At 36.3% G+C, this 25468-nt stretch overlaps 3 protein-coding genes across 4 annotated transcripts in view; all 3 read right to left on the bottom strand.

Annotated features, from left to right (window-relative positions):
• Positions 1 to 585: 585 nt before the first annotated feature.
• pkz (protein kinase containing Z-DNA binding domains) lies at positions 586 to 4625 on the bottom strand. Of its 2 annotated transcripts, none has more exons than XM_077217494.1 (10): positions 3999 to 4625; positions 3838 to 3876; positions 3564 to 3683; positions 2848 to 2958; positions 2616 to 2771; positions 2082 to 2265; positions 1860 to 1997; positions 1679 to 1777; positions 1515 to 1577; positions 586 to 1434 (listed from the first exon to the last, which is right to left on the bottom strand). In XM_077217494.1, exons 1-10 carry the CDS (start codon positions 4481 to 4483, stop codon positions 1309 to 1311), a joined length of 1521 nt encoding a protein of 506 aa, XP_077073609.1. In that variant the 5' UTR covers positions 4484 to 4625; the 3' UTR covers positions 586 to 1308. The 2 variants fall into 2 exon arrangements, with proteins under 2 accessions (XP_077073609.1, XP_077073610.1); XM_077217495.1 differs by having other exon boundaries at positions 2082 to 2262; positions 3999 to 4619.
• Positions 4626 to 5214: 589 nt separating this feature from the next.
• On the bottom strand, positions 5215 to 20745 carry eif2ak2 (eukaryotic translation initiation factor 2-alpha kinase 2). The gene is made up of 19 exons (XM_077217492.1): positions 20360 to 20745; positions 20073 to 20202; positions 18935 to 19080; positions 18631 to 18766; positions 18505 to 18557; positions 16617 to 16775; positions 16410 to 16542; positions 16288 to 16328; positions 16080 to 16194; positions 15914 to 15948; positions 15771 to 15822; positions 12098 to 12174; positions 11868 to 11987; positions 11591 to 11710; positions 10423 to 10627; positions 6612 to 6755; positions 6312 to 6413; positions 6131 to 6196; positions 5215 to 5975 (listed from the first exon to the last, which is right to left on the bottom strand). Exons 1-19 carry the CDS (start codon positions 20470 to 20472, stop codon positions 5874 to 5876), a joined length of 2049 nt encoding a protein of 682 aa, XP_077073607.1. The 5' UTR covers positions 20473 to 20745; the 3' UTR covers positions 5215 to 5873.
• A 543-nt stretch (positions 20746 to 21288) lies between these two features.
• gpatch11 (G patch domain containing 11) overlaps positions 21289 to 25468 on the bottom strand; it is a 4825-nt gene continuing 645 nt past the window's right edge. Inside the window, exons 2-8 of the mRNA XM_077217348.1 lie at positions 25183 to 25409; positions 25057 to 25098; positions 24856 to 24976; positions 22857 to 22947; positions 22593 to 22727; positions 21528 to 21609; positions 21289 to 21446 (exon numbers count right to left, since the gene is read on the bottom strand). Of these exons, the coding sequence (XP_077073463.1) occupies positions 21388 to 21446; positions 21528 to 21609; positions 22593 to 22727; positions 22857 to 22947; positions 24856 to 24976; positions 25057 to 25098; positions 25183 to 25409 (757 nt within the window). The 3' untranslated portion in view covers positions 21289 to 21387. The remainder of the gene's footprint in view (positions 21447 to 21527; positions 21610 to 22592; positions 22728 to 22856; positions 22948 to 24855; positions 24977 to 25056; positions 25099 to 25182; positions 25410 to 25468) is intronic.

The raw sequence follows: 25468 nt of genomic DNA, 5'->3' as shown, positions 1-25468 counted from the left end.
TATGTTCCTTTTTTGTAAGTCGGTTTGGATAAAAGCGTTTTTTATGTAGCCTTAATAGGGGATTTTCAACTTTATTCTCGAAATATTTCAACTTTATTCTCGAAATAATAAAGTATTTTTTTTACGTTGCGGTTCAGGGCTTCCGTAGTAGGGTACGACCATTAATCTACTCCAGTAAAAAAAAAAAATCTGGAGGATGACCCACCCACATTTTTTTTGCTTCCGTGTATTAATATAATATATCAATTTTGACATTAAAGGCAACGCCAACAGCGAAGTCAGAAATTAATCCATCTGGGCCGTATAATCATAGATAGGCCTATAGTTGAAACCTCCGAGTTGACATCAAACAATGAGTATAATGCAACATTAACATTAATCTCGTGTATAAAAAAATAAGCTTAACCAAAAAACTTACAGACTTTGTGTAGAACAGAAATGCACGTGAAGACAATCAGCGCAGTAACAGCGACACCTAGTGGAAATAGACGAGCACTGCCATCCTCCATCATTCATTTCTGTAAAATAATTACCAGTCAAAGCAATATTCTCAAGAAAATATAATATAAGAAGAAATACTTCAGGTCGAGCAAAATACTTGGACTTTTTATTTATTTTATTTTAGAAGGCACAATGGCATAACTCTTTTAAACCAAAGCAATTTAATGCACATGTACATTTTATTGTAACAAAAAACAAATATAATTTATAACAAAATATGAGTTTGATACTTTATCCAATATATTAAGAATTATTATACGTATTGTAAGTATTAACAACACATAATTCATGACACATTGTATTTTTTCTTTCTTTCTTTTTCATTCAACATATACACATACAGCACACTTGTCAAAAAATCAACAAGAGCAGAAATGTTCCCAGCATGCACAACATGTTTTCACATTACACAATGTTGCATTCTGGTTACATTGTAACCAAATCCAATTGCAACTTTGAGAAACATGATACTTTAGTAGCAATTGTTAATACATATATATATTATATTGCAGCCTACATTACAGTATTGATGTGTAGCCTCACAACATCATTAAAATGTATATTTTAAAAAGGAAACAAAGATTGAGACTGACATGCAACATTTCAAATATTTCAAATATACTAGAAGAAATCCTAGGAAATCTTAACACCTTAAAGAGAGATCATTAAACAGTTCATTAAATCATGAATAAATCTAATAAAATCATCAAAACACTAGTTGTAGTCTGTCAGAAGTATTCTGTGGTAAAACATAAGTTTGAGTGGATTCTACCAAACTACTGTGGCACTTTTAATACAAAAAAAAACTCATATTGTTTTCTGGCTCAACAGATTCTGATCCAGAGAGAAAAACATCTCAAGTTTTTCTTTGATGTGTTTTGCTTGTGGCCTGTCCTCCGCTGTAAAGGACAGCATCTCCTTGATGAATTTACTCTGAAAAAGAAGCATAGCTAAATTATAGGCTAAACGTTATTCAATCAAAATTTATTTGACGGTAAAATCAAGTTTCTTACTTCAGTCGTATATCCGTCACAGAAACCTTCCGGAAACCTTTGATTCCTCAGATCTGGCCACAGCTGCAACATATTAAAAATATTTAAAAAATGATTAAAAACTAAAATACCCTTTATTTTTTTCTAAATATTGGTAACGCATACTGTCATTAAACACTACTGACCTTTGCTCTCTCTCTACCGGTAGATATTTTCCAGAGCATCTCAAACCATATGAGTCCAAGTGGAAATATGTCTGTTTTTTCATCATAATCCTTCCCCTCCTTCCCAAGGTAAACAATTCATTAAATCATTTGTTAAGTCTTACAGTCTAAATGTTTCACTGAGAGGCAATAAATGTGTCACCTGCTCAGGACTCATATATGTTGGTGTTCCTCTGTTTGACCTCTCTATGGGGTCACCGCTGTCATTGGTCTGATGCACCACCAGCCCGAAGTCTCCGATCTTCACTTGGCCATCAGAGCCGAACAGTATGTTATCAGGCTAAAAGGAAAGTGCATATGGGTAAAATGCGTATCTGTTAAATCACAAGTTTTGCTGCCTCCTATATCAACTAAAAGGAAATACCTTCAAGTCTCTGTGGATGAGATTGTTTGAATGGATGTATTCCACTCCACTGATAATTTTATAAAATATTTGATGGATATCCATTGTGGTTCTCTTAATTTCATTAAAATTTCTGTCATTTATCCATGTAGTCAGCGTTCCTCCCGCACAGAACTCCATCTGGATGAACAAATACGTCCTGCTGCTGAAACAGAGAGAGAAAGAACAGGCTTGACTTGTTTGATATTTATTAATGTGTGGTATTATCTTAAAGGGGTCATTTCATAATATGAAGTTTGCGCATGTTAGTCAGTATTAATGATTTATGCTCATTTTCCCCTCTTTCCATTTTGGCCCTTAAAATTAAACAATGTTTTAGCTGCTGTGCTTCAGTGAATGTGAAATTAAACTCAAGCTACACATTTTATCAGTATGTGCATATTCTATCTCTACCAGTTGAGAAAAATCTGTAATAATAGTTCACTCTTAAAGGATTATCACGCAAAATTGTATTCTTTTACATGTGACATCTCATAAGAAGACTGCTGGACTTACTCTGCTGTCACTCCCAGACTTTCCATTCCTGATGTGACATCACTGACATCATCACTGACATCATCACTGACATCATCATCATCATCATCATCATCATCATTCTCTTCACATCCAGATCTGTCAAAGGTCACTACATCTGATGAAGAACGTGATGTGCTGAACATAAAACACATAAACATCATTTTTGAGAAGCACTCAATGTTTTATGAAAAAAAGATGGAGACTTGCTTACTTGGACACTTCGTTTCTTTCTTGGTTCTCAGAATCTGACCAACATGTAATGTAGCGCACTATGTTTGGGTGTTCTAATCTGGCCAATGCTTTCACCTCGGAATCAGCTTTCCTGTTTCAAATAAATGAATAATATGCATGAATAAAATAAATAAATGCTTTATAAATGAGTGAATGAATGCATCCGTGCATGAATAAATAAATGCATGAATGAATGATTAATAAAAGCATTAATTCATGTATGAATAAATAAATGCATTAATGAATGATTAATAAATGTATGAATTAATGCATGAATAAATATATAAATACATGAATAAATTAATGTATGTATGAATAAATAATAAATAAATGCATGAATAAATAATAAATGAATGCATGAAAAAATTAATGAATGTATGAATTAATGCATGAATATATAAATAAATGCATGAATAAATTAATGTAAGAATGAATGTATGAATAAATGCATGAATAAATTAATGTATGAATTAATGCATGAATAAATAAATGTATGTATGAATGTATGAATAAATAATTAATAAATGCATGAATAAATGAATGTATGAATTAATGCATGAATGAATAAATAGATGCATTAAGAAATGAAGGAATGTATGCATAAATACAATTCTATGATTTTTTTATACCACATAATCATGACAACTGTCCCTTCTAAAATTAGATATAACTTTGCTGTTACTTTTATAATCTTACCCAGTTAAGTCGACTTTCTTTACAGCGTAGATCTTGCCATCAAATTTATGCTTTACTTTATAAACGCACCCAAAGCCTCCTTTACCAAGCTCTGTGATCACATCAAAACTTTGAGACAACCTATAGATGATAAAAACATGTCAAACAGCAATATACAGCAGCAAATCATTATGCATTATCATTATGCATATGCATTTAAAACATTTTGTTTGTATGCACCCCTGAATATTATACTGTAAGTTAAACAAGTTACTTTGGACACAGAATTGCTTACCCTGAATTTGAGCCCAGTCTATGATCACTGGAACAGGAACTAATCAAAACAAATCATTTTTTTTTAATTAAATAAAAATCTAAAACATTGGCACAGCAAATGCAAAGAGTCATTATAAATAACGATTGTAAGTGTTTTAATAATATAAACACAACACAAACCTCTCTAGGTTGTAACTTGCATTGCTCTCCTCGTCATTCAGTGTCCAAATGCTGGTTTTGTCACATTTCTGTACCTTTCCCTCCTCCATCATATTGTACAGCTGTTTCTTTGTGTGTTTTTTTTGCTGTCCCAGAGATGTGGCGATCTGATGTGCTTTTAAACCTCCTGATCTCAGCAGATCCCTCACATGCAGTTCCTCTTCGCATGAGTCTCTTGTCTCTCTAACATTAGTCGTTCTTGTCGTCGGGGACTTTTGCTCTGGTTTGACGGTGTGTTTGGTCTCGTTCTTCTTCTCCATTAGATCCCAAATAGGAGGCTTTTCGTTAGACTTAAACACCTGTTTTGATCTCTCTAGGTCGTACAAATGTCTGTTCGCGGTGGATCTGCTTATTCCGAATTCTTTAAAAATGATTAAAACTGTGCTTTTGCCATTTCGTCTCAAGAAGTCAACGATCTTCCTCTCCATTTCAAAGTCGGCAGACATTTTGCTTCTGTCCAAATGTTTTAATTCAGCTCATATGCTGTCAGATTCTTGTTTTGTTCCTTCTCTAGTCAAACTCACCAGAGATCCGTGTGGAGGTTTAAACCAGACTTCGAGAACTTTCGGTTTCGATTCGCTCTCGCTTTCCTCAGCCGAGCTGTACTTACATGTTATAACCCGCCCATCTCTAAGTTTCGAGTCAATATTGCAAACGTTATTTTTATTCTTCAGTTTCTTAGCAACATATACACAGCATACTATTCAGAAAAAATGGAAAATTACAATAGCATACAAAAAAAAAAAAAGTTTATTGGGGAAAGGTTTGTGGGTGATTTGGAAACAGTCCATTATCTTACTAAATGTATTCTCCTAATTATTTATTTAAATATTAATTCGTTATTTAAGAGCTTACATAACCAAAGGTTATGAGATAACCATAAGTTCGCTGTTCTGACGTAGACATGACGTATGATTTCAGGTTTTACCACATGACGTCACTCCCTTTTGATACTGAATATAAAGACTTTTAACACTTTGATATTTTACTTAAAAAAAAAAACTTTTTAAATCTACATGTATGTTAAAACTCTAGCTGACACGTTCTGGAATAATCCGATCATATTTTTGATCAGCTGTCAACCTAATTTTAACATTTATGAATGAGTAGGTATTTATTTTGACCTTTACCCAGTCAACAGGATTCTTATTTACAAATTACAGCCCGGCAATTTATGTACTCTTACAGATTTTTATTTTCACAAGAGCATGCCAACATTATCCAATCAGATTCACAAACAGTAAAAGAGGAAAATAAATATATTGCCCCAAATGTACAACTTTTTCCCACATGACATGATTCCATAACCCGTAGATGAGATTAAAAGCTCCATGATTTTAGTTACAGAATATTATCCAATACAGACACAAGAACAAAAGCTGACAGAATCAACTTCTGTTGCAAATGTAATTCATGCAAATAAGAAACGGACTGAATCAGCAAGTTTACAAGATTTCATGTAAACATACAGAATTAATTGATCAGAAATGAGTTTTTAGACTATGTAAATTGCACATTTTGTAATTTTTTAACACAAGTTTTTCTTTCTTTTGTAGAACACACTTTGTTATATGGAAATGAACCGACACTAAAAAACAGCATGAGGATGAGTAAATGATGGCAATTTTAATTTCTTAAAAATGTAGTTGCTTTATAGACTGAATTGCACACTTGCCATCTGTTGACTTTATCAGTCTGAATCTAAAACACTTTTTGTAAGTTTCCCTATAGAAGCATCTGCTAAATGCTTCACCTTAAATGTTACAGTATAAGCAACTGCTATTATTGTAAATGCATAAAGAGAAGAAGAGATCTCATCAGAAGGTCTTGATGTCTTTATCTGCCTTCAGGACTGTGAAGATCCAGTTCTCTGATCAGCTCTGTGGCGTCTGGTCTGTCTTTAGGACTGGCGCTCAACATTCGCTCTATCAGCTTGTGCTATTAAATGAGACAGCATGTTAGATAATGCGGTAAATGCACATCTTTGAGTAAGTGATCAAAGCAGGAATTGATCATTTCAGCGTATGTTCAGCACTTGCACTAAAGAAAAAGCATGCTCAATTTCAACATCTTGATTGTAAAATTACACTCACCTCAAAGCTAAATTCCTTGGAGAACTTAGGTGGAAAAACCCTATTTCTTCTTATATCCTCCCAAATCTAAAATAAAAGAAATACTTAATTCTTTATAACAGATCAGATATAGTTCAAGATTAATGCATAGAGTAGATTATTATTATTATCATTATATAAAGGTCTAAAAGATGAATCAAACCTTTTTCTTTTCATGCGCTGTGATGATATTATAGAGGAGCTCGAAATATATGAGGCCCAGAGCGTATATATCCACCTTTTTGTCATAGGATTTTTCAGCCGCCTACATTTTCAGTTTACAACAATAAAAACTTCAGCAACAGATACACAAAAAGCATTGTATGGACCATTATAATCAAGATGAAATAAAAATAGACTCTACTTTCTAAATGCATATTCCTGTGCATGATTCATCACTAAACACTCCAATAGTTTTTATTTGGATTACGAACAACGTTTCATGTTGATTTTAATGACTCACCTGCTCCGGGCTCATGTAACTACGAGTTCCTGTTTTTTTTGTCCGTTCCAGCAGTTGCTCATCATTGTCATTTTCTGCTGCAGTCACGAGGCCGAAGTCTCCAACCTTCACTCCTCCATCACTGCTGAACATTATGTTTGGAGGCTGAAATAAAGAAACAGAGTGATCAAAACTGTGTGTAAACCAGGGTTCCCTTTTGAGAATGATCACTTCGTATACGCAGTGAGGAAACTCCTTTCCTCGAGAAATATTGAAGCCTATATTTTAAAACGAAGTGCAGCTTCTCAGCGAACACAGCAGAGCATCTCGCTCGCCCATTGGCTGTGCTACGGCAACTGCACATCCTATGGCGACGCGCCTCTGACGCGCGAACCAATCAGGGGACTTGGTGCCAGAGCCCGCCAGAATGGGCGTGGCTTATGGCTATAAGAAGCCCCTACTTTTCGCCGTATACAGATTTAATCTCCTTCAGCGACCTTTACGTCTCTGCCTCCTCTGAATCCTTCGCCGTGGAAAGAAACCATACAGCTAGAGCGAGCCGTGCATACAGCGCCTTCTCACTCTTCTAAGAAGCCGCCTCTCTTCTGTTGCCACTCTCCTGTGTCCATCTGGCGAACATGCTATATCCTTTTCATTGCTACAATGTGATCGCCGCTGCGACACTCAGTTCTAAGAGCAATTTTTTGCGAGCGTTGTTTCAAATGCCTCGCTTTTCATGCATCTGGCTAAAGCGTCGTGTGCCAGCCCATGCGTGACGATCAGGACGCCTGCACGTTACGGTGAACCAGCACTGCATAACAGCTCTAGTCCCCTGGAAAGCCCAAAACTGGTACCAGTCGGGTGTGACCATGGGTGTGGCCTCCAGGAGGAAGGTAATTTTCACAGATGCCTCCAACCAAGGTTGGGCAAGCCTGTCTCCGGCCTCTGGTTGAGCCCGGAGAAGAGCTTATATATTAACTGCCTGGAAATGAGAGCAGTTTGGTTAGCCACGGGTTTCTGCCTGACCTCAGAGGACACCACATCTTACGCCAGTTTCACACTGCAAGCGTTAGCAGAGCGTAAGCAGCGCAGGAGCAGTGCGTACGGTGAGCGGAAGCAGGACAGGCGCGTTTTGCTTTCACACTGGCAGCGTTTGACGGCTGAACCGCGGCGTGTGTATAGACAGAGTAGCCTACTGAGTAAGTTGGCATTGCTTTATTTAGTTTTCAAATACATTTAAGAAAAAACGCTTGTCAAGTTAATTAATATATTATATAACGTTTGGTTGATCTTTGTTTTTGTAGTTTGGGCAACAAGTTTGTTTTTGGACATTTGTTTTCTTTTTAAATTGATGAAGGACATTTGATTGACTGTTTAAAATACAATAGATATCATCAATGCGATTTTTGGGTAAAGCTGCTGTGTATTTTGGCCATGATCAATGCATTGTCACTTTAATTCAGCGTAAGCGGCGCGGCAAAAATAGACTGGGCGCCGAAACTATCGCGGCACTGCTGCTCCTGCTCTGCTCCTGTTACGCGCTCTCGCGCCACGTGCGGTGTGAATGCTCTAATCTGTTAACATGGGTGCGAAAAAAATACGCGCTGCTTACGCTCTGCTAACGCGTGCAGTGTGAAACCGGCGTTAGTCCGCACGGACAATATGTCGGTGGTGCCCTATATAAATCGCCAGGGCGGCCTCAGATCGGGCAACCTGTATGTCATGGCCAGAAAACTCCTCCTTTGGGCACAAGCCAACCTGCACTCTTTGAGAACTGCTCATGTCCTGTGCGTCCAAAATTTGGGTGCGGACATGCTATCTCGAGACAACACTCCCCCAGGCGAGTGGTCTCTCAACCCACAGATTCAATGTTAGGCTGCATAGTTTAGATCAGCCGGAACCTGGAACACTTTCCATAAATCCTGATGTACTTTGTACATCATAAGAAGGATGGGGTCTACGCTAATATTTGTCTCACTGATTATCCCGAGGTTTACCGTAGTCTGCCGGATCCAGGCCGTATCCGGATCTGATGAAGGACCTGCGCTTGGACACGACGACAACGCAGTCCTGAAGTGTCCACTAGACTCTCCCTTGTGAAGGCCTCCTTCCCTTAAACTCTGTACTGATAAAACGTCCGGGATAATTGCGATTCACGTGACTATGCGGAAGCGATAAAAAATTCTCAGAGCACTGATTTATGCAAATGAGCGGCGGGATCGCATTAAAGATTTTTTTTTGTTAGAACGGTGTCATGTTAGCGGCCCCTAAGTTAATAACTAATGGTCGTTGCGACGGAAGTTAATCAATCAAAACTAACTTTAGCTGGACAATAACTTTATTCTAGAGCTGCTGTAAAGCCAAAACAATCTCTGTTACTTTAATTTCCTATTATAACTGTAAAGCTGCTTTGAAACACTCCATATTGTTAAAAGCGCTGTATAAATGAAGGTGACTTGACTAGACGATTCGTCTGATATGGAGTGTATTCGGCAAGGCAGAGGTCGACCTCTTCGCCTCAGAAAGCAACACTCATTGCGCAATGTTCTTTTCAAAGAACAGGGATGCGCTGGCCCATTCCTGGCCCAGGCACCCTCTATATGCTTTCCCGCCAGTCTCTATGGTCCCTCAGGTCATCAGACGGATCAAGGAGAGTGGATGCCCAGTCCTCCTAGTAGCCCCCCTCTGGAAAACCCAGGCGTGGTTTCCGGAGCTGGCGCAGATGATGGACTTTGTTCCCTGGCCGGTGCCAATGAGGAGGGATCTCCTCACACAGGTGAACGGGACGATTTGGCGCCCTCGCCCCGACTTATGGGTCCTTCATGTGTGGCCCTTCAACGGGTATCCTTGGACCTCCCAGAAAAGGTCTTGAATACCATCACTGAGGCTAGAGCACCGTCTACGAGACCCCTCTATGCTCTAAAGTGGTCAGTATTCACCAGCTGGTGCACAGCAAGGGACCTCGAGCCCCAGTCATGCGAGGTGTCAGTGGTACTGTCCTTCCTACAAGAGCCTCTGGATGCGGGTCGCTCCCCATCCACGCTCAAAGTGTATGTGGCAGCCATAGCAGCTTACCATGCTCCTGTGGCTGGCCAGTCAATGGGGAGAAACAACCTCGTCGTTCGTTTCCTTAAAGAAGCCAGGAGGATGAATCCCCCCGGCCCCCTTCTATACCGGATTGGGACCTCTCCATGATCCTTGGGGCCCTAAAGGGTCCCCCGTTTGGCTGATCTTAAACCACTTTCGCTGAAAACTGCTCTGCTGCTGGCCCTGGCATCAGTCAAGCGAGTGGGAGATTTACAGGCGCTCTCTGTGAGCCCTTCCTGCTTGGAAGCATGTCTTACTGATACGATCTGGAACTTCAGTTCCAGCGTGGAAGTTCACCCACGCTTTCTTAAATGTTAGGATCACAAGGATGACAATACAGACTGTTTTTCCACAACTTGGAACTGTCAAGAGTCTTGTAATCCTCAGAGCATCTCTATGGTTTTGTTACACTAATCCTGTGTTTTCGACTCACTCATATTTAATAAATGACATGTGTGAATTGGTGGGCGGGGCTAAAGAGGCAATGATGTAGAAGTGGGCGTCGGTCTTCTTCTGCAGAGGCGGTCTTTCATTATGACTTCATAATGAGACAAAACTTCAATTTCAATAAAAGTTCTTTTTAGACTAAATAGGAAGTTTTGAGTTCTGAAACTTAAGGATAAATATCTGAAGGATATTTTTAAAGTACAATGACCTCTTATACGTCCGCATTTATTTTCACAATTCATGAGCTCTTCTAGTTGTGTCCGAGCCTGATGTAAGCTCATTTTAGCGAGGTGCTCACCTTCAGGTCTCTGTGGATCAAGTCCTTGGAGTGAATGTAGTCCACGGCCGTCAGCACCTGTCTGCTGATCCGTGCTGCATCCGTTCTCCTCTCTGGGAAACTTTCCTTTGGAGAGTTTCTTTTATCAATCCAGGCTCGCAGCGTGTCTCCCTCACAAAGCTCCATCTGAATGTAGAGGAACTTTGTCCCTTGGCCACTACCAGAACTAAAGCCAAGAGATACATGGATTTTTATCAGAACAAATGTTTGATGTTTGGTTTTTAAAAAAAAGTCCAATACAGATATACGTGTAAATGTTAGTAGAAAAACAGGAACTGCATGACTATTAGTCTGTGTCGAGGATGCATGAGACACTTTCAGTCAGGCATAGGGTTGGAAATTGAAAAATCGATTCCAGAATTTGAATCGAATTCTTGAGGTCAGGAATTGGATACTTGTTATAAAATTAAAATTTGATTCCTCTAAATCGATTCCTTTGAGCATTTTAATATGATTTTAAACCATTAAGATGACTAGACAAGACGACTCGTGCGCTGTTTTCTGTGCTGCGCAAACATCCAAAATGTGCTCACAGAAAAAGTTATTTTAATGTGATTTTAAACTAATAATTTAAGCGAAAAACACTCACTGTTCTTGACTGAATAACTTTTGTAACTATATTTGTAATGTACATTTTATTTATAAAGTGCAGTGTTATTTTTCCATTTGATTAGGTTGTGTACCTGGATACCTGAAAATCTTAAAACACTTAATTTAAAACAAATCTTTGTACAGTTGTATTTATTTGCTGCGATTGATGATTTTTTTGTTTATTCTTTTTTAATTTCTGAGAGTTTACTTGTCTTAATGCATGAAATTTATATTAGTTAGGCTAGTTGTTTTTTGCTATGGTGTTTTTAAACCACAGACAAAAGTTCCTTGTATAAGTGTCCTTTAACCTGTTGATTTTTGCTCATGGTATTCAGCTACAATTAAATGTTTTGCAATAGAGCTTCAAATAAATGTGAATGATATCTAAGTTTTTTTTACCTTATTGGAATCGAAAATAGGAATCGATAAGAATCGGAATTGATAAGTAGAATCGGAATCGTTAAAATTCAAATGATACCCAACCCTAGTCAAGCAAGCCCTGGTTTGTTTTAGAACGAGTTGTGTTTTGCTGAATTACTCTGAGATGGTCTCTGAAGACTCGTGTCTGTACGCCGTGTCCTCTTCCCAAGCTGTGAAGTAGCGGACGATGTTGGCGTTATTAAAACCAGCCAAAGCACCGACTTCACGAAGAGCTTTTCTGTGGAGAAACAGAAGATATCATGATGTTATGTTATGTAGATGTTGTACAAAAACTAAAGGTATATAGCTATAATACCTTTTTTTGGACATCATAGACATACAAGGAATTAAAAGCCAATCAAATTACAGTAAAAGTTTTTTTTTCATATACTTACTCTCGACTCTTTACTATCTTCACAGCATAATATTTGTTCTCCAGCTTTCGTCTTGCCTTGAAAACTCGTCCGAAGCCACCTTTGCCAATCGGATATATTGAGTCAAAGTCTTCTAAAAACCTACAAAGATAAACATAACTTCAAAAATATTTTCAAAAGCTATGCTGATTAACACAAAAACATGTGTAATAAAATGCATAGTTAAAAATGAAAACAATTAGGTTATTTGCCTTGACTTTATAGCTTGGTTGGAAGATTGATCTCCAGATGACTTTCCCAGATTGCGTGCATTCATTTTAAAAACATTCTGTGAAAGATATTGTAAGATAAAAAATATAAGAAACAATTAAATGAAAGAAAAACTAATTTAAAATACACTTCTTTCTTTGGAGATGCATTGAAACTGGATTCATAAACACCATTTCCCTTTCCGTTGTTCTCATTTTGCAGATTTTTTTGCATTTACCTCATACATTTTACAGCCACTACTTTAAGATACTCTTATAATAGAGCTGCACGATTCTGGATAAACTGAAAATCATGATTTTTTTTGTTTAATGTGGAGATCACGATTTTAAATAGACAACTAAACAAAATAATATATCATTTACTAGAGGTTCTGACAAAATGTCAATTGCTGCAATCTCTTTTAAAAATATTTAATGTACTATTTAATGTTTTTTTTTTTTAATTGGTTTGAGTGAATGATTCAATGACTCACTCATAAAGACTTCACTTGTTTCATCACTGGATGAATCTGTGTTTTTGAATGAATCTCTTGAATGAATGACTCAATGAAAAATAAAACAATTTAACAGTCACAATGTGTTGATACCCTCTTTATTTGAAGCATCAAGTTAAATTAAAAAGGTAATTTACTCTATTGTAGCGTCTGGACCAATCACACACACACAAATTATTCATTTTATCTAATGAATAGTCCGGCAAACTCACTCTCCCAACAAAGATCCGTGTAACTTCCCCCGAAGCTGACATCCCAATGAAGCTAACACCACTGGCAGAACTCGGGGTCCTGTTACATTGATAAGAACCTTTTTACAACCCCAAAAAGAAATTCCTGAGAGCTGTGACTCTTACTTAAATCTTACTGAGAAGGAGATTTAAGCTCTGTTAATCCTATATATTCTATATATATATATAACTACTTGAGAAAGGTATAAACATGCATCTAATTTTCCCATCTCATGATTTTCCTTTTTATGTTGTTTGACCTATGTTTTCTTGTAAAAACTAATGGGTTAATGTTTCAGACTTTGCATACTATGGTAAACCAAAATCATATGTGTGGCATATTTGGTCTCTATAAACTCCAATCTTCGTTCCCCATTTGTTATTTACATTACATTTTGCTAACTTTGTGACGCATGGGTATAAAGGATCTTGAAGAATCTTTTTCTTAAACATCCAATGAAATTACAGATTCAAATGTCTTTCTCGTAAAATCTCCCTCCAAAGGGACACCTTCTAATTAGCTCACACACCTCCAGAGGGTGCGACACCTTCACACATTAAATTCACTGAACACAAGATCAGCTCTCTCTCTCTCTGGTCTCTCTGCTCTCTCTGGACCCACTTGACTCTCTTAGCTCTCTCTTGCTCGAATTCCTTTCCTGAGAAGTCCTGATGTAAAGATGATGCTGAACTAGAAGTTTTCTATGACCCCAAAGTAGGGCTGGGTACCGAATTTGGTACTTTTTAGGTACCGCCCGAATTGCCTCGATACTACCGAGTATCGAAACATGTCTTGTTTTTCGGTACCTAAGTGTTTAATCTCCTCAACGTCAGTGAAACAATAAACATGCAGCATGATTGGCTGTGGCGGAAAAACACTAGTTTACGCGGCTGCCCAGAGACGTGGCTCGTCGCACGTGAGGCTGTAGTGTGTGTGTGTGTGTGTGTGTGTGTGTAAGCGTCCCAACCCAGATAGATAGAAAATATGTGGAATTGATCAAAAGTGTACCTACCTATGTCAGAAAGCAACACGGTAAATCTGATAAGGCACTGAAAGCGCACAGAATACACTTGAGAGTAGAAAGTTTATCCGTCTTCGACTGCAAGAACTGGAGCGCGTCACAAATGAACAAGGATACTTGCCTCACAGACATGAAATAGTCCTATATACGGTCAAAATATCTCTACTTTTAAATTAAACAATTAGAAATAAATAGTTTACCTAAAATGATTACCTAATCCATATAGGCGCGCGCGTTCACTACTGCAGGAATGACGAGTCAGCATCGCAATAATCATCTTTGCAGTCAACACACTTAATAAACAATTAAAATATCTCCTTGCTATCGTTTCCCGACACATCCATAATCATTAGGCTACTTTCGCCAGTGCTTTGCGGCAAGCTTCATGTGTGCTGAGCGCGAGGCATATATCCCGCACCCCAGTAGCCTATATTTAATTCAATTCACATTTATTTGTATAGCATTTTTCACAATACAAATCGTTTCAAAGGAGCTTTACAGAAAACGCATGTGTCTAAATTACAATTTAGAGTGATCTGTTATCAGAGGGGACTGTGTGTAATGCATTTCAATTAATTTAGTTTCATTGTTAAACAATGCATTAAGTTAAGGGAGAAACAATGAGCTCGTTGAAGTAAAGAATACATGTTGTCAAATGATTAGGAAACAGAAAACTTTAGCATTGGTGCTTTTTTACATACTCAAAATATGAGTGTAAAAAAGTCAACAAACTGAAAAAATAAAAGTTTTTCATAAAATTGGTATCGAAAAAAGTATCGTTCAGGAACCGGTCTCGAAGTCAAGGTATCGGTATCGAAAATTTTGTTACGATACCCAGCCCTACCCCCAAGCTTGTGCCAGGCTGCGGCCTTGTGTTTCCATTCACCAAAGATCCTCTGACTTCAACCGGATCTCTCTCATCAAAACAACATCAGCAAAGATCAACTGGAGCCTCAACAAATTGCATCAGTCCAGTTTAATTCAAATGGGTGAGACATGCAAGTATCAAATTTAGTCTCATTACTTGATACATTAAGTATCCCTACACCTTACACCAACTAAACTGATGGTTTGCTCAAGGCTGTTGATCTGCTGAATTTCAAACAATGCTATAACTTCTTGCTTTCCTGTATTCTTCTTCAGCTCTCTTTCCCTTGGTAAACTGTATGTATGTATGTATGTGTATGTTAGAGTAGTTTAAATGTTTAATCTAGTTAATAAAGTCTTGCTCATATCACACGTAAAGTTGTCCGTGTCTCAAGCTCATATCCGGAGTCACTAATCATCTAAGATCTTGGGTATTTCCTCTTAGTAGTACTTAGAAATAGTAGAAATGTTAATTTCTATTAATTAATTACCAATATTGAGGGTTCACAGAATGAACTGAGTAATTGGTTGTAAGGTTAAAGTGGCAACATCAAGTTAATCCGATTAACTGACCCAAATATTCATAATCAATTATAACAAGTTATGATTGGTTATTAATATTTCATAGAGCTAATTCGCTACACTATTTTGATACCGTAGACATCAGTATTTATACCCGAACTATAAACATTTATCCCCTGTGATCATTTGAATGATTGTAAGATAGATTTTCAACCACACAGTATCATTATTTCTATTTCAAACTTATACTTGACAACTGCTCTCTCTGGCTCAGATCACAGATCTGAATGTTTGCTGTGATCGTACTTGTCAAAGGTTAAATAGCTGTCAATTAGGAATAAGGTCACATGGTATATGAATGGAGATTGTAATTTTTTAATGATTAATCTGTGCAGCTCTATCATATAATGAAGCACAGCATATGAAACCCGAACCTCAAATATGCTTTGCTTTCCTAAACACTCCACACTTTTCATTGTTACAGTAAACTTTCATTGTTATTGTAAACTTATTAATGTACCTCTTTACCCTGGGCCAGGCCGTTTGGTGACAGAAGAAAAGTTGGTGCTAATCTAAAAGAAAACGTGTATATTTTATATCATTGATGAAAAAAAAAATTATGTAAAATCTAAAATATGACATTCAACAACTGTAAACGCTTACTTTATTTTCGGCTTCGCATCCAGTGGGCTCACACACTGTAATACAGTTTGAAAGTTAAAATATAAAATGTTAAAATACAGTATGTTTTATGAAACTCATAGCCTCTCATATGTTATTGCTTGAAGTATAAAATGCAAATGCTGCCAATAACACAGACTGGACTTACAGGACTTATGACCATAGGAGAACAGACAGCGGATGAGTCTTTGAAGACGACAGAATCACTTGAGCTGGGAGTTTCACACGGGCTGTTTGATGAGAGTCGTGCATCCTCAGATTTACTATAAAACACATGAACAGTCAACTGCAGTGCAACTTTATATCAATACATATTATATGCACAACGTAATGTTGTTTCCTTCATTTAAACTTACGACGTCTCTTGGATTTGTGGAGAGATGTCATCTTCAGAACTCTGTTAATTAAAAACATGCCTGTGGATTAGTCAACACTAACATAGACTACATATAAAAGCTGGATATCTGAAGGGTCCTGCCTGTGTGCTCCAGCCACACTGATCACGAAGTTCACTCCAAGCGTGCTGAGCGGCATGTTGCTTCGCCTCTTTTGAGCTCTTTCCTTGTCCTTCAGGATATTCCTTCCCGTCTATGACAACTTTATACACAAACCTGAAGAAGCAAATGTCAGTTTTACACTTTCAACTCGAACACGTATCAACTGTGACGGCCTGTGCAAGACTTACTCTGGGTTGTGAGAAGGGCCTGTTCTCTCCACTAATTTGAAATCAAGTAACTTTATTTGTTTATTTTTCTGGCAGAAGTTATGGAGAAATGCAATGTAGTTGTGGTCAGGCGTGGAGCTTCGGCTATCATCAGCAATACTCGAACGGTCCAGGTTAGCGCTTAAATCAAGGACAAAATGTCAAACAGATCAACACGTGCAAAATATAGTAAAAGAGCCTATTAAATCAGTGGTTCCCAACTGGGAGTTCAAGGACAAAAATAGTAGATAAATATGTCAGTTAGAAGAAGCTCATCAAATTACATAAATGCCAACGTAAACAGGTTGTGTGAGCAAAACTACACAAGAAAATGCACAATAAAATTAAAGCTGCAAGCAGCGATGCACTGCTCAAGCACCCGTTGGCCTTAGGAAAACAGTAAACGTGGACATTATGCATTTTAATGGGTAAATATAGGAGGACTATGTCAAACACATTTATATTTGCCATAGTTCTGCCATGACTATACCTGAATATTGGCATGTAGATGTCGTCAGGCCAGGACTCTTATCAAACGCTCTAGCACTGAGATTTGAGATGCACTTCCGTTTTTGAAATTGTACAACTCATTTACGTCCGGTTATGTTTATTTTCAATGTGCTGGGGGCACATAGTTGACTAAAGGCTACTAAAAATGAGTGTCAGCAAGAAGTTTTAAAAATCTGGACATTTTCAGAGACAGGAGAAGAGATAATCTGATGATTACAGTACTGTAAAGTTTTTTGCATCACAGTGTGGAACGGAACAAGCCGATCTGTTGCGTTAGTGTAAAACATGTCACTTCCAGTTACCAGCTGGTGGCGCTATGACTATAACTAAATATTGGTATGTATGTATATGTCTTCAGGCCAGGACTTTTAACAAGTTTAGGGCAGACCGGATATTGTATGCTTGAGTTACAACAACAACCCTGTTTCATGGCGAAACATCGAACTTTGTCAGACACGCACTGTTTTAATAATATAGCAATATAGCATCACAAACGCCTTTAGATTAGATTAGTACAACACAGAAGCGCTGCGCTGATACACTAGTGAACTCACTCGAGGCCCACAGAGAAGGAAATGAATAGTTGAAATAAAGTCGTTATTTTTGTTTGTTTTTGCGCACAAAAAGTATTCTCGTCGCTTGATAAACTTTAGATTGAGCCACTGTAGTCACTTGGACTATTTTAACGATGTCTTTAATAACTTTTCGGTCAACAAGTGTCAATCCCTTAGAAGCCTATGCAGGAGTGATCCAGCTCTCAGATTTAATCAACAATATCTTAATTTGTGTCCCGAAGATGAACGAAGGTCTTACGGGGTTGAACAACATGAGGGAGAGTAAATACTGACAGAATTTACATTTTTGGGTGAACTTTCCCTTTAATATCTAAAAAAAATTGTTGGGTTGTAAGGAACCTGTTGGGTTTAGGGTTTTGCTCCAAGAGCCTTTTTTGTAGGTATTGGGATGTTACATGTGCCTACCAGGCACTCAATCAAGCCATTTAGCAACACTGAATTCTGAAACCCATTTCAGACATCAATTTGCACCATCTCTAATACACGTGCAAAGTTTCAACAGTTATCGAGCATTTTAGGCCCTCAAAAATGCAATTAATTTCCACCCTAGCAATCAAGACTGTGGCTTGTATTGAAAAATGATTCACTTGCAGTGAGGATAGACGTGGCTTCTGTTGAACAAAATGTGAATTATTGGCTATAAAAAAAAATTTTTTTTAAGATAAACAATTGCAGTTCTGTGGTGGGTCATTTGAACGTCTGATGTAAAAGTCTGTGTCCTGAAGAAAGACCAGTTGAGAAGCACTGATAAAAGTCTGACATTATAATCGTTGTTCATTATTTACCAACAAGCTGCAACCTCTGACCCCTGTGCTTTATTGCTGCTCTCGTCAAAGACCTGAAAAGCAAAAAAGAATGTCAAACACAAATCATAAATTACAGATAATCCCAATAGACAGATGTTGTGTCACCTCTGTATTTTGTGTTTTGCATAACTCTTCATAAACACGGGAAGCTGCTGCCTCTTTGGCTTCCTTCTTATTATTTCCATAAGCCTCTGGAAACTCTCTATCACCGCAAACAAACTTACAGATATAAATACACAATCTGCAAAAAAGACAAGAGAGAAGTCTGGAATCAAGTTGTATTTCTTACTAAGAGCTGGAATTAATTTGGAAATTTGTGCAAGTTTTCATTTAACAAGTATTTCTAGGTCTTTTCTCTTCTAGATGAATCAGAAGATCAAGCATATGAGCAAATGTATTGAACACTCACTGAGTCGAGTTTCCTGGATCCATCTTAGTGGTTTCACGGGCCTTGAATAATAACCTGTTTTTTTGTGAATGTTCATTGAGCCAACATATGTAATTCCGCAACGGTATATTCATGTTGTTGGAAATGTTTTGAACGGATGATGTCGTCTGGAGTTAAAGAGACATACATTCATTCTGACTTTCCATATATGATCTACACTCTAAAACATAATTATAACAATAACATTAATATGAAACTTTAAATGGCGAATATGTACACAGCTGTGCTAGTTCTAGACTCAAACAACTATTTCATGCTACATATATAACATTTTAATTACAGATTTAATGTTGTGAATCGAATGCACACACACACACACACACACACACACACACACACACACACACACACACACACACACACACACACACAGGTCAAAAGTTTGGAAACATTACGTTTTTTAAAGTTTGAATTGAAATAATCTCACCAATGCTGCATTTATTTGGTGGAGATTGAGGAGATTCCCCCTTCCATGTAAAGCATTTAGTACCCAGAAAAGCGCTATATAAATCTAACAAATTATTATTATTATTAAATAAAAAAATACAGTAAAAACAGTAATACTGTGAAATATTATTACAATTTAAATTAAGTGGTTTCTGTTGTAATATATTTACATTTTTTATTTAAAAAAATAAAAATATTTTCCAGCACAACGGTGTTTAACATTATTAATGATAAATATTTCTTGAGCATCAAATCATCATATTATAGTGATTTCTGAAGGATCATGTGACACTGAAGACTGGAGTAATGATGCTGAAAATTCAGCTTTTGATTACAGGAATAAATTACATTTAACTATATAGAAAACACATATTTTAAACTGTAATAATATTTTACAATTTTTCCGTATTTTTTATCAAATAAATGCAGCCTTGGTGATATTAACAAAACATAAAATAAACCTTAATGTTTCAAAACTTTTGACCTAAAGAAAACAGAAATCATACTGAATTAAGTTTAGGACATAGACGATACAGTTTGTACTGCTAAAAATCAGATCTATGGAAAGTGCCCGTTTAACATGAAACCCTAATGTACGCGTGTGTGTGTGTGTGTGTGTGTGTTACTTAAAATATAACATATATCTACTTACAGACTCAATATTGGGAGAGCTGGTTATGCCATCAAGGGCGTTCTTGGCAGCACTTTGCTTTGCCTCCTTCTTGGATTTCCCAGTGCCATCAGGAAACCGCTGACCATTTATAATAGCCCTCATAGTGAAGCTGATAAAACAGATTAAAACATTTGATCACAAAACAGTTACAATAATATTAGTCGTTGACTTTGTATCATTTGCACAAACAGTGTTCCTCAGCAGACTTCACTCAGATTAATAGTAGCTATATTTATATTTTGATTGAATGAATGATATTCGCATACGTTTTGTTGTGGCTCGGTCCCTCAGTGGACCCCTCCTCATACTCCACGGTGCATGATGTCTTCTGCTGGTACTCATTCAGAAGAGAAATGAAATTTCTTGACGGAGACTCCATATTGCAGTTAAAAATAACTAGATAAGCAGGCAGCGACACAAGCTCACTGAATGTTTACCTAGATCTGGACTTGAACGTCATATCTTCACCGGACGAACACAAAAACACTCGTTACCGTGATTTAATATCAGGTTTACACGGTACTAATAGTCTCAGTTCACACTGACATCCATCACAGCTCACAACAATACTTTCATTTATTCGTAGTTCGATTAAGTTTCGATTTCCGGAATTCAACGTCATCGCTACACCGTGGATTGACCAATCGAAAGTAACGCATGTTGATAGGCCACACCTACCTGAAAAATAACTTTCTTTTTAAAGTACATTTATATAAATTTATATTCTATTACGTACGTAGATAATAAATTACCAAGCACAATAATTAAAATACGTGTTGTAGCATGTTACAAAAAATAATATAAAATCGGACCGTTTTAGGACATATTATAAAATGTTTCTGAGAATGAAATTTGGCAAGTAACAGAAAAAGGTAAATTAATAAAGCCTTATTCATTAAATCTAAATGCACAACCACATGAAAATGTTTGGTAATATTCTAGGAAAAAACTACAGTAATATAATTATCCTTAACTTATTTTATGTTGTATAATAAAATACTGGAGAAAGCTATTAATTATTGTTCATCTGTACCGGTAAATATCACAGTATTGTCACAGTCAATCCCACAATGCACTGAGTATTAGAAAGTAATTAAATGAATAAATATGGAAGCACAAATGTTTGCGATTGGTTGAGATTCATTTATCCAGGACAAATAAAGAGATAAGTAATTATACAAAACCAGACACACAATTATAATCAAAACATCAATGCAACATTTAATAAATGAAAAGTAAACATAAATATTAAACACAGCTATGCAAATAAAACTAAGTGTTCTTGATCGTTGCTCTAGTCGTCATGATCTGCTGCCGTGTCACCGGGACAATTTGAGCTCAAATCCTCTTCATCTGTTGGGCGAGAACATTTCAGTGTTTCATTCATAATTTATGTATCAGCTCAAACAACCATTATACATTAAAACTTATTACCATTATACGCCGTCCCACACCATATGCAGTAATAATGGACTCCTCGCAAATACGAGGTGAGAAACTGCAGCTTGTCTAACGTCTGTAAAGGAAGGACAAAAGCATGAAGGGTGTTTCAAAATAATACAATTTTGTATCAAATTTCTTTTTTAAATAATGCTCTACAAAGTGAGAACTATTAGATATATCAAGTTATCATCTTATTATCTAAATCTGTTACATAGTAATTAATAATAGTAATAATAACATTAAATATTAGCTATTTTAAAAATAATTCTGTTTATGTAAATACATATATGCATACATACACACATACATATATAGAGGTGAAACTCAAAAAATTTGAATATCACGCAAAAGTTATAATTTTGATGATTATGGTTTACAGCTTATGAAAACCCCAAACTCAAAATCTCAGAAAATTTGAATTTTACATGAAATCAATAATTAAAAAAAAGATTTTAAATACAGAAATGTTGGCCCTCTGAAGTATAATCATGCATATGTACAGGTCCTTCTCAAAAAATTAGCATATTGTGATAAAGTTCATTATTTTCCATAATGTAATGATAAAAATTAAACTTTCATATATTTTAGATTCATTGCACACCAACTGAAATATTTCAGGTCTTTTATTGTTTTAATACTGATGATTTTGGCATACAGCTCATGAAAACCCAAAATTCCTATCTCAAAAAATTAAGTAAAATTTGAATTTTACATGAAATCAATAATTTAAAAAAGATTTTAAATACAGAAATGTTGGCCCTCTGAAGTATAATCATGCATATGTATATAGTTATTTATACTAAATATATTAGTTTCACCTTTTAATTTGAATTACTGACATACATGAACATTTGCACGATATTCTAATATTTCGAGTTTCACCTGTATATATATATATATATATATATATACACACACACACACACTTAAATGTAGTAAAAAAAAAACTACTAATGTAGTTACAAAGTTATTTTAAGACAAATTATAAACATTTCCCACCCAAACTAGTTTATTAGCAACGAGAGTGGAATAAACACATGTTGAGGTGCAACTCACTGTTAGTTCCTCCTCCTCCTCCTCCTCCTCATCATCACTCTCCTCAGGTTTTGTTTCCTCTTCCTCCAGAAGCTTTTCCTCCTCATCTTTCACTACTTCAGGCCAGTACCAGCTGTCTCTGGGAGCAGTGATGCCCTGAAAGAAGAATCACAACAGCAGACGAGTCAATCACGAGTTTGAAATCCAGAAAAGCCTCAGGTTCATTCATGCAAATATTTTCAAACTCAGATTCTATCCTCAAGATCAAGTGTTTATTTGAATGACCTTCTGGCTGTCCAGTTGTTCACAGGCCCGTTGGCTCTTCCACAGGTCGCCCTGTGTTTGACGCTCTTCTCTTTCGGTTCTCATACGCACTCTGTAATACAGATCAACAATAATGCTAGTCAACCTCAAAGAAGATTAAAGTATGGAAGCTGGTTTGCGCCACAGAATGAAAAATAAAAAAGGTAATTGCGACTTTTTCTCACAATTCAGACTTTTTTTCTCTCACAATTGCAAGTTTACATCTCGCAATTCTGAATGTATTTCTCAGAATTGCGTGATATAAAGTCAGAATTGCTTGAAATAAATTCGCAATTGCGTGTTATAAAGTCAGAATTGCATGTTATAAAGTCAGAATTGCGAGATTAAAAGTCAGAATTGCGAGATATAAAGTCAGAATTGCGTAATATAAAGTCAGAATTGCGAGATATAAAGTCAGAATTGCATGATATAAAGTCAGAATTGCGAGATATAAAGTCAGAATTGCATGATATAGTCAGAATTGATTGATATAAAGTCGCAATTGCAGGTTATAAAGTCAGAATTTATTTATATTAAGTCATAATTGCATGTTATAAAGTCACAATTGCGAGATATAACGTCAGAATTGATTGATATAAAGTCGCAATTGTAGGTTATAAGGTCAGAATTGATTGATATAAAGTCATAATTGCGTGTTATAAAGTCAGAGTTGTGAGATATAAACTATTCTGAGGGGAAAAAGTCAGTCTTTTTTCCCCATAGAATTGGACTTTATAACTCGCAATTGCGACTTTATATCTCACAATTCTGAGAAAAATGTTAGAATTGCGATATATAAACTCGCAATTGTGTGTTATAATGTCAGAATGAAGTGATATAAAGTGGGAATTGCGAGAAAAAAAGTCCGAATTCTTATTTTTTTCTCTCGCAATTTCTGACTTTATAACACTCAATTTTGAGAAATAAGTCACAATTATCTTTTAAAATGTTTTATTCTGTGGCAGAAACAAGCTTCCATATTAAAGCCTGACAAAGGCAGAAAAATCTATTGTATTGAACACTTAAAAAAAAAAAAAATCTAAAATAAAAGTTTGCATATGTGCTTTTTGTTGAGTATCATATTTGATGCATCAGACTTTTAGGCTAATATAGTCTGATATAGTGAAAATATGGAGGAAAAACTGAGCAAAAATATGTAATTTGGCGCAGATGCTGATGTTTATATGGACAAAAAGTAAGATTAAATTCTTATGCTTGTTATTTAAAATCAATTAGATGTTCCACTGACATAAAACGCATATAAATATCATCTGCCAATTAACCCCCGGTTTCACAGACCAGGCTTAAACTAGTCCCAGATTAAAATGCATGTTTGAGCTGATATAACTGAAAGAAACTCCATATCATATCTTAAAATGCTAAAACTTTACAATAAGGTTCATTAGTTAACATTAGTTAATGTATTTACTAACATGAACTAACAATGAGCAATACATTTGTTACAGTATGTATTAATCATTGTCAATATTAGCTAAATATACAGCTTTTCATTGTTTGTTGATGTTAGTTCAAAGTGCATTAACTAATGTTAACAAATATAACCTTTGATTTTAATAATGTATTAGTAAAAGTTGAAATAAATATTAACTAATATTAATAAATGCTGTAGAAGTATTGTTCATTCTTAGTATATGTTATCTAAGGTAGTTAGTTAACTAATGAACATTATTGTTAAGTGTTACCCTTAAAAAATATCAGTGCCATTGTTTTGTATTTTGTATTTCTAAGGCACGTTAATAAAAGCTACTTAAATGAACTAATCTCAGCCCTGTCTGTGAAACCAGGTCACTATATCTTAGTAAGATTATATTTATATGCTTAGTTTTACGATCAAAGCTTTGTATTTTTAAAACATAATGCAATACAATACAGTGACGATTGAGAGATGAAGTAATAAACCTTAATAAAATCAGTAAAAATTCCATAACAAAAAGATTTGATATCATCTGCTGTTTCATACCTAAAATCCTCCAGAGATTTCTTTTCCACATTTTGTTTCATTTGCACTTTTCTCCGGTAATTCTGAAGTTCCTCGTCCGCTTTCCTCTTCTTGAGTTCTTCCATTCCAATGCCGCCTCTGTCTGGAAACAGTGCCAGACTGTTTAACAGTTCCATGCTTAATGCATAATCCACGATACAAAAGCAGAAAACACCAATCTACCTGTTTTGATGTTGAGAGGAACCGGCTCAACCCGTCCAGCACCTGCAGCACGAGAACACCATGTTATGTACACAAAACTATATAACGTTTTGGGTCATTTTATTTAAGTCCCAATCAATCACTGACCCCGTTTTCCCAGGCCTTGTCCTTCTTTATATCCCATCTTCTGCAGTAACGCAAAGCCTTTATTTTGACTGCTTATGGAGCTCTGCAGCGCGGCCTCACGACTCTCTCGCTCCTGTTCTCTGAAGCTCTTCTGCCGGTTCTGTGTGTTCTTCTCTTTGTGCACTGCCTCCTTTCTCAAGGCGTCCTTCATACGCTTCACCATCGGCACGCCAGGCCGAACATCTGAGCTGTACATGTGCAAGAGCATCAAAACAACATGTATGACACAATGAGGAGCTATTTGTGT

The sequence above is a fragment of the Siphateles boraxobius genome, unplaced genomic scaffold (genome assembly GCF_051911475.1).
Source record: "Siphateles boraxobius isolate OS27281-9 unplaced genomic scaffold, OSU_SipBor_1 73, whole genome shotgun sequence".
NCBI lineage: Eukaryota > Metazoa > Chordata > Actinopteri > Cypriniformes > Leuciscidae > Siphateles > Siphateles boraxobius.
The sequence above is the reverse complement of the archived record's forward strand: the minus strand, read 5'-3'. Positions and strand labels throughout refer to the sequence as shown.